Source organism: Rhincodon typus, chromosome 13 (assembly GCF_021869965.1).
Source record: "Rhincodon typus isolate 14 chromosome 13, sRhiTyp1.1, whole genome shotgun sequence".
Lineage (NCBI taxonomy): Eukaryota > Metazoa > Chordata > Chondrichthyes > Orectolobiformes > Rhincodontidae > Rhincodon > Rhincodon typus.
Genome location: NC_063344.1, coordinates 22303172 through 22318022, shown reverse-complemented (window position 1 = coordinate 22318022; position 14851 = coordinate 22303172). Strand labels below are relative to the sequence as shown.

General features: G+C 43.8%; 1 protein-coding gene across 1 annotated transcript in view; it reads right to left on the bottom strand.

Annotated features, from left to right (window-relative positions):
* The window catches only part of masp1 (MBL associated serine protease 1), a 97121-nt gene that overhangs the window by 70343 nt on the left and 11927 nt on the right, over positions 1-14851 (bottom strand). Inside the window, exons 3-4 of the mRNA XM_048604548.1 lie at positions 5192-5366; positions 867-998 (exon numbers count right to left, since the gene is read on the bottom strand). Of these exons, the coding sequence (XP_048460505.1) occupies positions 867-998; positions 5192-5366 (307 nt within the window). The remainder of the gene's footprint in view (positions 1-866; positions 999-5191; positions 5367-14851) is intronic.

Below are 14851 nucleotides of genomic sequence, written 5' to 3'. Positions count from 1 at the left end.
CTTGTTACATCTTACCAGCCACAAAAAGATTCATTAATGCTGACTGTTTCCTGTTAGCCAGCTAATCTATCCATGCCAATATGTGACCCATATACACAAACAACATGAGTGTATATTGCCAATGTGTTTGAGTATACACAGATGGGGTGTGGTATGTGCTTAGTGTGAATGTACATGGCCAGTGTGAGTGGCAACATATATGGTCAGTAGTGTACACTGTCAGTGCAAATTTGAGTGTACACAGTCAGTGAGAATCTACTGTAAAACTGTGTCTTTTTATTTTTCTGTATTTTTTAAATTGTGGACTGAAATGGGAAAAGAATTGTTTTAAAACCAGAAGGGTTACTGCATGTCTTGAAACTGAATAATCTGACCCTCACTGTAAGCACTATTTACAAAGCTGCTGGTTCAAGTAGTAGTAGGAGAACATGCAGACAAGCTGGAGCAAAAAGGTGCAAATAATTAGAGATTCAACTGGCAACATGGAGCTGATTATTCATTGAACCTAGTGACCAATTATCAATGTCAAAAGACCTTCTGCCTGCCAACAACCATGTGATTGGTCCTGAGATAACTGAACAGGTTGGGCCTATAAACAAGTTAGTGACAAGCCATCAGACTTCAAACAGCTCAGGAACTCTCTCTGTTCTCTGCAGTAAAAGCTACTTTAAGCCTGGCCTGTATTTTCTGTCAACTTACATATGAAAGTCAGATAAATTGGGGGACTATGAGTACATTTTAAAATTTAACTTCGGTGACCACTCTGGGAATAGCTGGTCTTGAAGTATGCTAACCCAGTAAGTCACAACAGTACACTGTGCGAATGTCAATGTATGCAGCCAGTGTGATTGTGAATGAGACAATACCTTTGCAGGTCCGATTATCTGAATGAAGGATATAGCTGAATCTGCAGGAGCAGTAAAATCCACCGATGAAATTGTGACAGAAATGGTCACAGACCAATGCTTCATCCAACTTCTCCACACACTCATCGATATCTATAAAGAAAAAGGCAATTCATGACCTCATCCTATACCAGGTACTCCAGTGACCAGTAAAATAACCACTGGCTGGACAAACACCACTGGACAGGAGAAACTAGTGATCAATCACTGATCCTGTCTCTTATCCCTTCACTAGTGTCTCTACGCTAATGATGTGACCTTGCACTTTCCTTTCACGGCAACTTCTCCAACTCTTTTTTCCCCCCCAATATATTCAGTCTATCATCAGCATCAATGTTTGAAGTAAACTTTTCTTCTTTTATCTCAATCTGTGCTGAATGAATCACAGAGTCATAGCCGGCTACAGCACAGAAAATGACCCTTCGCCATATTGAGTCCACACTGATTAAAAACAGCCACCTAACTATTCTAACCCCACTTTCTAGCAATTGGTCTACAGCCTTGTATGCCTTGACATAGCAAATGTACATTCAAATACTATTTCTCATTCTTGGCATATTCCATGTCCTCCACAGCATCCCTGTCCTCTCAACCCCATGATCATGGGCTTAATCATTCACCAGGCTCTCTTTGTCCCTCACACTCTGTCTATCTCTTCCTCTCTCCCTCCCCCTTCTCTATCTCTTTCTCTCTTTATCTCTCACGTTCTATCCCTCTCTCAATAAATGTTATATTTTTTGTTGAAAAATGCACATTTGTCAGAGCTTTCCATCTTGCCATCTTCATGATAAATTTGCAAGAACTTGTAAAAATTCAGGGAGTAAGAATATTTGTCCAGTATGAGAGAAGAATGCTGACTGGTTGGCAAGTGCATTGTAATTGCTACCTGTGTAGCTATCTTTGACACTGCTTGACTATTAACAGGTAGGATTTGCTTAGCACACCGCACAAATCATGGTGATTTAGACTCACCATCATTGTGTGAATCAGTATTCACTGAATTTATGAATTTGGTAACTTGCACAGTTGAGTTCAGTTTCAATGACAGCATGTATGCCCAAATTGATGGTGTTGCCATGGGATTTTCACTAGACTCAGTGACGGAGCCATCCTTACAAATACTGTCCCCAGTGTTAAGCAGTGACAGACCTGTCCCAACAAGTACTATAACCCAGTGCTTGATAGTGATAGCCACATTCCCAATAGTACTGTGCTTGTGTTATACAGTGGCAGTCCTATCCCCATTAGTACTACATCCCAGTGTTATACAGTGACAGACCTGTGCCCACTAGTACTGTACCCCAGTGTTATGCAGGGACAGACCTGTGCCCACTAGTACTGTACCCCAGTGTTATGCAGGGACAGACCTGCCCATCCGTACTATACCGCAGTTTAAACAGTGACAGTCCTATCCCAGTGTTCAATCACTCTGTTGAACCACAGTCAGTTTAAAGGGAGAAGTTCTGAACATTTCTAGGTGGCTTACTTTCTCAAAGTAATAATGATGAGAATTATTTCTGATGGAAGTTCCTATACTCACCTCATAATGCAGCCTGCGTTACTGGGGATTAGTCAGTTCTAGGGTTCCTCGCTGCACTGCCTCCCCTGGTTAATATCCCTCCATGCCTTGGTGACTCATCCTCATCCTCTGCTCCTTCAGCCCATCAATTAGATCCGACATTCGCAGACTGACAGGAAGCAAAGGGTTCTGTTTGATGGGCGATTTGGTGGCCGGTAGGCCATTTTCAGTGGGATTCTGCAGGGTTCCGCAGTATTGGGCCCTTTGCTGTTTGTGATATATATTACCTGTTTAGACTTTAATATGGGAAGTTTTGCAGATGGCACAAGAATTGGCCCTGTGGTTGATAATGAAAGGGGTTGCTGTAGATGCAGGAAGGCATCAATGGATTGGTCAGCTAGACAGAAAAGTGGCAAGTGAAATTCAAACCAAAGACTGTGAGGTGATGGATTTGGGAAGAACAAATAAGGCAAGGGAATTGACAATATATACAATATATAGGGTATATTATATATGTAATACATGATATATAATATACACAGCGATAAGAAGCAGAGACAATCAGAGAGATCTTGAAACTTGTCCATCAGACCCTTCAAGTAACACAAAGGTAGATACAGTGCTCACAATGGATATGGAAGACTTTAGTGGCCAAAAGCTATTGTACATGAGCAAGCTGACTGAAGTTTGAGAATTTGGTACAGTCTGGTCACCACATCACAGGAAGAATGTGATCACATCACGGGGTGTCACCAGAAATGGACAGTTTTAGCCAGGAAGAAGGATCGGATCAGCTGGGTCTGGTTCCTTTACAACAGTGGAAGCTGAAGCCACATGTAACTGATGTATAAAAAAAAAGCTGAGAAAGAGTGCTGAGAAAAGACTCACCTCAGCAGAAAGGTCAATCACCAGTGGTAAAGTAACTTAAAACAATTGGCAGAAGTATTAAAGGGAAGTTAAGGAGTTTTCTTTTCACTCAGAGGCTGGTGGGGATCTGGGGCTCACTGCTTTACAGGGTGTTAACGACAGAAACCCCTCAACCTATTCCATAAATATTTGGGCATGCCCTTAAAGTGCTGGTATTGACAGGGAAACAGATTGAGAGTGGGAAGATTTGATTTTAATTCATACATGAGATATGGGCATCATTTATTGCCCATCCCTAATTGTTTAGACAGCAGTTAAGAGTCAACCACATTGCTGTGGGTCTGGAGTCACATGTAGGCCAGACCAGGTAAGATGGCAGTTCCTTCCCTAAGGGACATTAGTGATCCAGATGGGTTTTTGCCCGACAATGGACAATGGGTCATGATTAGACTCTTAATTACAGTTTTTTTTATATTTGAACTCAAAGTCCACCGTCCACCATAGTCGGATTTGAACTTGCATCCCCAGAGCATTAATTAATTAGTCGAGTGATAATACCATAAGGACATTGCAATCACTGACGAGATGGGATAGATATGACTGCTCTTTCTTGGCCAGGCTGGATGAAATAGGTAAATTACATCCTTCTGAGCTGTAAATATTTCTTTATTTCTGGTCTTCTGCTGAGGGGCCTAGATGAGGTGACACCATTGACTGTTAAATCTTCTTATGCCAGAACAATCAGAGCAGGAACTGAGCAGTGTGCAGCAGAGAGCTGCTCCTGCTTTGAGGTTGGGGGATGAATTCCCACCTTGTGAGTTCCTGTTTAGGAGGTGCTCCATTTAACTGCCTTTAACTTGCTTCTTTTACCCTTCAACTCTTGCCACCATCCCCAACTGGCTCCCCTGACCTCTGGCCCTTCAGCAGCATCTGTCTTAGGAGCTGGGGTAATGGAGCGTTTGAATTCCCTGCTAATTTCAAATTGTGTTCCATGCTTGTAGGTAAAGAGGTAAAGAACAGGGTAAATAAATTCAACCAAGTCAGGCTTCCATTCAGACAGGGCCTGGGACCCACAGCCACAATTCCCATATCTCAGCGTCACACTAGATTGTCACTGCAACCCTCCTTAGTCAGGGCCACAAGACCAGAACCATTCCTTGTCAGGGAAGAATTTAATGCCCTCCCCTGGGGCAAATTTGGAGTTAGTGGGGGCTTCTTATCACACAAGAAGCCCTGTTTCCCCCTCAAATAAGTCTGAAGTGGGAAAGCAAGTGAACAGCTTCCTGAGGCCTTTAAGTGGGTAATTAATGCTGCAGCCACCCATGTTCATACAATCCGTACAGTGCAGGTGGGAGCCATTCAGCCCATCGAATCTGTACTGACCATCTGAAGGGCAGCTCACCCAGACCTACCCACAACACTATCCCTTAACCCCATATTCACCATGGCTAATCCAACTAGCCTACACATCCCTGGACATTACAGACAATTTTAGCACTGCCAGTCCACCTAACCTGCATATTTTTGGACTGTGGGAGGAAACTGGAGCACCTAGCACAAACCCACGCAGAGATGGGGGAGAATGTGCCAACTCCACACAGACAGTCACCGAAGGCTGGAACCGAACCCGGTGAGGCAGCACTGTGAGGCAGCACTGCTAACCACTGTGCCACTGTGCCCTCATTCACCCAGTAGTTGGTGGGGGTAAAACAGGAGCCTTCCCACTCCCAAACTAACAGGGGTGAAGACTGCAAGCTGGTAGAATCTTCACTTGTGATTGTCCTGACTAAATGACCCCTGCCACTAAACCAGCCATGGAGGGGTCACAAGATTCCACCTACTGTTTGATACTCATACTATGGGATCAATACTCTGAACAAAAGACTATAAAGCTACTTACCGATGGCAGAATAATGAGCTTCAAAGCCAGTGAATCGTTCCTCGTTGGAAAAATCTGTCTTGAATGTAACAGTCATGGTGTTGCTCTTTGTTAAGACAAACTCTTGGCCAGGGATTCGTTCAGTGTCTGTACTCTCTCTGCCACAAAATGTTTCCAGCAAATCATCAGACACGACCTAGAATCAAAAGAGAGGTTTTAGCACCATGGACAAGGAATGGAGAGATCCTATTGCTCATTCTTGGGTTCCATTCTTTACACTCAGCTTGTTAATCCAAACCCTCTTACAACCCTTTAATTTTTAGTACGCAATCTCCTTGATGACTCTCTGTCCAAATGTTTCCCTCTGCTGAGTCTGACTCAACCCAGGCTGTTTCCAAGGCAAACATTATGTCAAGTATCAAAATATGACAGGCTCTCTGAGCACAATGAATCAGAGATCATGTAACAGCAAGACACACACGCACGCACATTCACACACTCACTCAGTGTCCTGTTAGAAATTCAGCGCCTTGGCAGAAAGATTGCTTCAAGAAATCTGAAGCGAAGTGAGGTTGATTTTCACCACATTGTAAGGATCATTTTCAGATCAATCCATATTCCTGCCCTTTTTCAGGATTTGGTTCCAAATTAGCAGTTAATTCCTGAGCTCACAGGATCAGGGAAACTTTCCACGTTTGTCAAAAATGACACAGGCTATATTCAGCTCAGCCCAGTGGTGAAGCAGGGTTATTGAGTGGTACTTTAGGCCCCTTTGATTATAGAGGGGGAGAATCAGTGCAGGTACCTTCTCATGATCAACATTCAGGACATCATTTGGAGGCTGACACCATGTTGTCCTTGCTATAGAGCCAGAATTAGTTCATGTGCAGAGATTGTGGTGTAATGGTAATGTCACTAGTGTAGTAATCCTGTGGTTCAGACTAATGATCTGGGAACAGGGGATCAAATTCATCATGGCTGTTGGTAGTATTTAAGTTCAACTAATGAATCTAGAATGCAAATATGGTTTTGCTGTTTACAAAGGATAAAAATAAAATGCAATTACAGGCCAGTTAATCTTACTTTGGTGGTGGGAAAATTGTTAGAATCAATCCTAATAGATCAGATAAACTGTCACTTAGAAAGGCATGGACTAGTTAGGGATAGTCAGCATGGCTTTGTTAAGGGGAGGTCATGCCTCACAAATTTGATTGAATTCTTTGAGGAAGTGATAAGGAGGATCAATGAGGGTAGTGCACCAGATGTTGTCTATATGGACTTTAGTAAGGCATTTGGCAGGGTCGCACATAGCAGACTGGTCAAAATGGTTGGATGCAGGATAATGTGTTGAATTGGATCCAAAGTTGGCTTAGTAACAGGAAACAAGATGTAATGGTCGATGGCTCCTCTTGTGAATGGAAAGCTGTTTCACGTGGTGTTCTGCAGGATTTGGTGTTCGGATCCCCTGCTTTTTGTTTTATACATTAATACTGTGGAATTGAATGTGGGGACACAATTGGGGAATTTGCAGACGACACAAAAATTGGCTGCGTAGTGGATAGTGTAGAGGATAGCAGTAAGCTCCACAATGATATAGATGGGTTGGTGGAGTGGGCAGGTAAGTGGCAAATGGAGCTCAACTCTAATAAGTGTGAGGTAATGCATTTCAGGAGATCAAACAGTAAAAGGGAATACACAACAAATGGGAATATACTGAGATAAGTAGATGAAGTAAGAGATCTTGGCATGCAAATGCACAGGTTCCTGAAGGTAGCAGAACAAGTAAATAAGTTTGTAAAGAGACATAAGAAATGCTCTCCTTCGTTGGCAGAGGTATAGGATACAAAAGTAGGGATGTAATGATGAAACTGTACAGGACACTGGTGAGGCCACGACTGGAGTATTTTGTGCAGTTCTGGACGGCACATTACAGGAAGGACATAATTGTTCTGGAGTGATTGACCAGAATGTTGCCAAGGCTGGAGAATTGTAGCTATGAGGAGAGACTGGAAGAGTTGGGATTGTTTTCGTTGGAACAGAGAAGGCCAAAGGGGTGATATGATTGCAGAATACAAAATTGTGAAGAGTAGAGTAGACAGAAGTAACCTGTTTCCTTTGGCAGAGAGTTCAAAAACTAGGGGTCACAGATTCAAGCTGTTCAAAATCATGAGGGATATGGACAGAGTGGATAGGGACAGACTGTTCCTATTGATGGAACAATCAAGAAGGAGAGGGCACAGATTTAAAATAACTGGTGAAAGAAGCAAAAGTGACACCAGGAAATGTTTTCACATAGCAACTGATTAGCATCTGGAATGTACTGTCCAATGGCCATGTTGCCTGTAATTTTTTCTTTCGCTGCATGGAACTCCCACGTCCCAGCATAGCAGTGATTTCTAGAACCAGATGTCAATCGGTCTGCATGCCAATGCATGTTGCATAACTGGGCCCTCTGAGCAGCTGCATGGCCTGAACATTGCCTGACTAAGAGGTGGAAGTAGAATCAATTGAGGCTTTTAAGTGGTAATTGGATTATATTCAGAGGAGAAACAACTTGCAGAGCAAGGGGGTAGAGACAGGTGGATTCACTCAGTAAGCTTCCCTTAGAGAGAGATAGAAGTCAAAATGGCTGAGTTTGTAGAGCGTTAAACTGAAGATCTAAAGGTTGCAAGTCCAATTCTGGGTTTCGGCCAAGTATGTAGAGAGAGATGGAGTGGATGCCTGTGGTGTAGTGGCAGCTTTTCTATCTACGAGTCACAAGGCCAGAGTTCAAGTCTCACCTGTTTCAAAGGTGTGTCATAACGTCTCTGATCAGACTGATTAGGAAATATTTATTGCAGTTGCTTAATCCCCAGAATCCATTTGTCTGATGAGCCATGTACGAAAACTGGAATCCTTAGAAAATTGAACTAACTCATATGTTACTAATCCTGTGTGTGAGATTGTTGAATTTGCATAAAAGAATTAGAGAGTGATGGATCGGACTCATCTGGTGCAGTGATAGTCTCCCTCCCTCTGGACCAGAAGGCCTGGGTTCAAGTCCTACCTGCTCCAGAGGTATGTAATAAAATGCTAAACAAAGAACTGCAGATTCTGGAAATCAGAAACTGGAAAAACTCGTCAGGTCTGGCAGCATTTGTGTAGAGAAAGCAGGGTTAACGTTTCGGGTTGATGGAGTTCTGAAGAAGGGTCACTGGACCCGAAGCATTAACTCTGCTTTCTAGCCACAGATGCTGCCAGACCTTCTGAGTTTTTAACAGCAATGTCTGATTTTGTGTGCTTGTGTAATAAAATATCTGAACAGGATTGATGAGAAATAATCTAAACAGAACACAGTTAGGATCTGGATTGCACTACCAGAGAGTGTTGCCAAGACAGATTTAGTCATGGCTTTCAAAAAGGGAATTCGCTCCCCTTCCAATTCCATTTTGATTTATCTCCTTTCCACTCTCCCTTTTTCTCCCTGCTCTTTGATGGTTTACATTGCCCTTAATGGCTTTGCACGCAAATTATTCAATTGGAACCAAAAGGGTTAAGTCATACAGAGAGATTAGACAAAGTAGGCCTTTATTCTCTACAATTTAGAAGTTTAGGGGATGATCTAATTGAGGTCATGAGCATATTAACAGGAAAAGATGGTTAGTAGTTGAAAAAAATACATGGTAATCTGGTGATGGAGAATAAAAATGCCTGTTCAGTTGTGTAAGTGCACTTCTGGATATAAAGAAAAAACTGTAGAGAGGTGGATCAGCTGTGCACATAAATTTAATAATCAGAAACACAAGTGATTTTACTGGTGGTGATTAATAGTTGATAAATACCACGTGTGATTTGGTGGTGGGATAGGGATTCAGTCGAATGTGTCTACCGTGTCTTTCCCTGTTAATATGCTCATGACCTCAATTAGATCATCCCCTAAAATTCTAAATTGTAGACAATAAAGACCTAATTTGTCTAATCTCTCCGTATGACTTAACCCTTGAGATCCAGGTATCATCTTTGTAAACCTGTGTTGAACTCCCCTCTAGGCCAAAACAACCTTCCAAAGGTGTTGTGCTCTCAGTACTCTACGTAGGGTCTAATTAGGGTATTATATAACTGCATAACATCTCCACTGGGTGCTTTCCACTTATTACATCCTCCCTCATTGTAGGAATGCTTCTGTTTCTAATCAGTAATGCTACTCCATCTCCTCTATCTTTCCTGTAAATCTTATAAACCCTGGTATGCTTATTTCCCAGTCCTGATCATCCTGCAGCCATGACTCTAATGGCCACTGTATCACTGCTTTCAATTTGAATCTGTGCCTGCAGCTCATTTAATTTGTTCCTTACACTCCATGCATTTTTATAACAAACTCCAATTTTGGCTGTACACTCTATCCTGTCCTTCAGCATCGTTTTATTATTTCTCCCTCCTGGCTTACTCAATACAATTTTTATAGTCCCACTTTGTTCATTAAACTGGCCTTGCTTGTTCATCCTATTAACCTCTACCTTTTCCTCCAATTCTGACCTACTGCTCTGGTTCTCACCCCACCGCTAAACTAGTTTAACCCCTCTTGAGTAGCACAAGCAAACATCCCTGCAAGTTTACATGTAACCTGCCTTTTTGTACAGGTCCTACCAGCCCTGGAAGAGATCCCAATGATCCAGATATCTGAATCCCTCCCTCCTGCACCAGCTCTTTAGCAACGTACTCAGCTGTACTATCTTCCTGTTTCTAGCCTCACTGGCAAGAGACATGGGAACTAATCCTGAGATTACATCCCTGGAGAACCTGCTGTTTAACTTGCCACCTAACTCCCCAAGTTCCTTTTGCAGGACCTCATCATCCTTCCTGCTTATGTCGGCAGTTCTAATATGGACCACGATCTCTGGCTATTCATCTTTTCCTTTCAGCATGTCCTGTGCCTGCTCAGACATGACCTTGACACTGGCACCAAGGAAACAACACACCATCCTGGAGTCTCACGTAAGCCGACAGAAATGTTTATCTGTGCACCCGACAATAGAGTTCCTGACTACCACTGCTTTCTCAGTATTGACTTCCCAATAGCACAGTGCTCCCTCAGTACCGACTCTCCTACTGTGTAGTATTCCCTCAGTACTGATCCTCCAATAGTGTAGCACTTCCTCAGTACTTATCATCTGCCAGTGCCATGGTCCCTCTGTATTGACCCTCGTATAATGTAGTGGTCTTTCAGTACTGATGGTCCTACAGTACAGTGCTCTCTCTCTACTGACCCTCCAACAGTGTAGTTCTCCCTTTGTGCTGACCCCTGACAGTACAGCACTCCCTCTGCATTGGCCTTCCAACAGTTCAGTTCAGTTTTCCCTCAGTAATACCTCCAGCACTGCAGTGCTACCTCAATACTGATCCTCTGACAATGCAACACTCCCTCAACATCAATTCTCCAACAGCATAGTGATCCCTCAGTACTGACCCTCCAACAGTGTTGCACTCCCTCTGTGCTGATCACCTAACAGTAATGTACTGACCCTCTGACAGCACAGTGTTCCTTCAGTACTGATCCTCCAACACTGTAGCACTCCCTCACTACTGAACTGCTAACAGTGTAGTGCTCCCTGTGTAGGTGAGGGGGAGTGTGCTATCAAACAGCTCAAAGAAATGGAGCAGATTGTTTGTGGTTTTGCACGTTGGGCCATCACTCTGTCTGTTAAAGTTGTTTTGTTCTGGGATCCCTCGGGCTCCAAATATTTGGTCAAGTCGTGATTGGGAACAGCTGCTGGCAGATCAGCCAATGAGCTGCAGCCACCATTCCAGCTGCTTTACAATTTGAGTCTTGTCACTGATTGGTCCAAGTCTGGGAACAGGATCAGTAATACACACGTTGGCAGTAACATCAACACTAGCATCTGGAGCTGGTAACATTTACTATTGTGAAACTCTTGGAGGGTCATTGCTAATTATTTACTTGCATTTTGAACTTTCCAGTAAATATGTCCTGACCGTGGGTTTTCAGAAATGGAATCAAAGGATGGCTGGAAATCACAACCAGCATGATGTAGAAATCATTGGTACAGGTGACACGCTGTACCTGTTGTGGCAGTATTTGATACATTTTAAAAATTAGAAACAGAAGGAGGCCATTCAGCTCCTCAAGCCTGCTCCATTATTCAATATAATTATGGCTGATCCGATTGTAAGCTCAGCTCCATTCCCTGTCCTAGGAAAATTCTGAGTGACAGAATTAATCTCCAAAGCAAGGACTACTCAAGGATAGTCAGCATGGTTTTCTCAGAGAGAGATCAAGTCTGACAGTTGATTGGGTTGTTAAGGGAGGCGTGGATGAGAATACTGCAGTGGGTGTAGTTTTTTTTTTGCAAAATCTTGCATTGGAGACCCAATGGAATCCTTGGCAATTTGGTACATTGGATCCAAAATTGGTTTTAGTAGCAGGAGGCAGATGCATCAACAACAAAGGTTGTTTATGTGACTGGAAGCTTGTGTCCAGTGATGTACTGCAGGGCTCTGTGCTGGGCCCCTTGCCATTTGTAGTGTACATTAATGATTGAGACATGAATGAATGAGGTTTGATGTGGTGCCAGTCAAGTGGACTGCTTTATACTGGATATTGCCTAGGCTTTGAAGAGTCAGGAGGTGAGTTACTTGCTGCAGCATTCCTAGCCACTGACTTGCTCTCGTTGCTTCTGTATTATACAGCATGTCCAGTTCAGTTCTGGTCAAGGTAATCTCCAGGATGTTAATGGTGCGGGAATTCTGTGACAGTAATGCGATTAAATGCCATGACTGAAGATTAGATTCTGTCTTGATGGAGATCACTGAATCCCTGCAGTGTGGAATCAGACCATTGAGACCACAGTGTCCACACTGACCCTCCAAAAAGCATCCCACCCAGACACAACCTTGCAACCCTATCCCTGTAACCCTGCATTTCCCATGGCTAATCCACCCAGCCTGCACTTCTCTGGACACGATGGGCAATTTAGCATGGCCAATCCATCTAACCTGCACACGTTTGGTCTGTAGGAGAAAACCAGAGCACTTGGAGGAAACCCGCACAGATACGGGGACAATGTGTAAGTTGTCCTGTTTGGTCACTTCACCAGATTGACACCTCATTTTTAGGTATGTCTGTTGCTGCTCCTGACATGCCCTCCTGCACTGTCCATTGGATACATTCAGGCAAATATCAGTGGGGCCTGGGTTCTCTCGGGATGGGAACACTGGGAAGTGGGCTCAATCGGGATGGGAATATTGGGAGGCGGGATCACTTAGAATGGGAACAGTGAGAAGTGGACTTACTCGGAATGGGAATTCTGGGAACTGGGATCGCTTGGGTTGCGAATGCTAGGAGGTAGTTCGCTCAGGATGGGAATGCTGAGAGATGGACTTGCTTGGGATGGGAATGGGAGGGGAGGTGTGCTGGAGTGGGTCCTTGGTGATGAGCTTAATTAGTCTGCTACACGAGAGGTTAGACTCACTTGCTGGGGGCAGGTTTACTGTGAATGATACACTAAGGGGTGGGCTTCCCAGGGAGGGGTGGGTTCTTGAGAATGAGCTCACGGGATGTGACCAAACCTAAGGACAGATGGAGTAGCTTGCTTGGAGTAGCCTGCTTGGAGTAGCCTTACTGAGAATGGGTTTGTTGGGGATGGGCTTGAAGGTGGGCACACAGGGTGAGGTCACACAGGGTTTGGGGCTCAGTACAGGTGGGCCCAGTAGGGGTTGACTCACTGTCAGTGACATAGTGCCTTAACAGAAGGATCCAGCTGCCTATATTCCCACCTGCACGTGGTCCAGATAATTCAGGCCTGACAGAAGAGATTTCTCCTGATCTCTGTTTTAAATGGGAAGCCTCCTTACTCTGAAACTGCGACCGGTAGTTCTGAATTTCCCCCACAAGAGGGAAACATCCTCACAGCACATGCCCTATCAAGCCCTCTCAGAATTTAATATATTTCAATAGCAATATCTTTCATTCCTCTAATTCCAAAATCTGTGGTGATTGCCCAGTGCCAGTTTTATTGATCACACTTTGGAGTGAGGAATTAGTGTGGAAAGAGCAGGGTCCAGTTGTCATGCTGTCCAGTTGAGAGGGTTGGATTATGAGGAGAGACTGAATAGACTGGGATTATACTCATTGGAATTCAGAAGAATGAGGGGAGATCTTATAGAAACATATAAGATTATGAAGGGAATAGATAAGGTGGAGGCAGGGAGGTTGTTTCCGCTGGCAGGTGAAACTAGGACTAGAGGGCAGCACCTCAAAGTAAAGGGAAACAGATGTAGGACTGAGGTCAGGAAGAACTTCTTCAATCAAAGGGTTGTGAATCTGTGGAATTCCCTGCCCAGTGAAGCAGTTGAAGCTACCTTGCCGAATGTTTTTAAGGCAAGGCTAGATAAATTTTTGAACAGTAAAGGAATTAAGAGTTATGGTGAGTGGGCGGGTAAATGGAGCTGAGTCTCAAAAAGATCAGCCATGATCTTATTAAATGGCAGGGCAGGCTCGAGGGGCCGGATGGCCTACTCCTGCTCCTAGTTGTTATGTCCTTATGTGCTTCATGTAGGTGGCAACAACACAGGTAGGACTAAGACAGAGGTTCTGCAGAGAGGTTATGAGTCGGGGTTAAGTTAAATAGCGGAACCACAAGGGGAGTAATCTTTAGATTATACATGAGCCAGGAGTAATTTGGCATAAGGGGAACAAGATCAAACTGCTGAACAGGCACCAGTGCTGGGGAATGTGGGAACTATTTTGCTGGGATGGTCCTACCTGAACTATGGCAGGACTAGAGTTCTGCAAAACATATAACTAATGCTGTAGGGAGGGCTTTAAACTAAATGGATGGGAGAGTCATCTGGAAAAGCAACCAGAATAGTCAAGCCTATACTGCAGGGTAACAATTGGGGTAATGATTGTTGGGGTGTGACAGGAAGGGACTGAGAGCACAAACATAGTGTGCACCAGCAAATATGGTCAAAGTTGGCAAAAATGGTAAAAAGACAGAACGTAACGGCTCTTTATTTGAATGCATGCAACATTTGTAGCAAGACAGAAATATTGACAGCACAAACACAAATCAGTGTGTAATAGTGTAGCCAACATCAGAGACTTTGGAAGCAATGGCCTAGTGGTATTATCGCTGGACTGTTAATCTCGTGACCCAGATAACGTTCTGGGGACTCGAGTTTGAAGCCTGCCATGGCAGATGGTGGAATTTGAATTCAATAAAAATATCTGGATTTAAGAATCTAATGATGACCATGAATCTGTTGTCAATTGTTGGAAAAACCCATCTGGCTCACTAATGTCCTTTAGGGAAGGAAACTGCCATCCTTACCTGGTCTGGCCTACATGTGACTCCAGACCCACAACTAAGTGGTTGACTCTGAACTTCCCTCTGAGCAATTAGGGATGGGCAATAAATGCTGCCTAGCCAGTGACACCCTCATCCCGTTAATAAATTTAAAATAAATCATGGTTGCAAAGTGACCATGACTGAGGCCTGAGTATTGAAATGTTTTTGACATTTTGGGTGGACAGAAGGAAAGAGAAAGGAGGAGGGGTAGCTCTGTTAACAAGAAGGAGCTAAAGCACTATGTTCACAAATGAGACTCAGAGATAGTAAGAACTGCCGATGCTGGAGTCAGAGATAACACAGTGTGGAGCTGGAGGAACACAGCAGGCCAGGC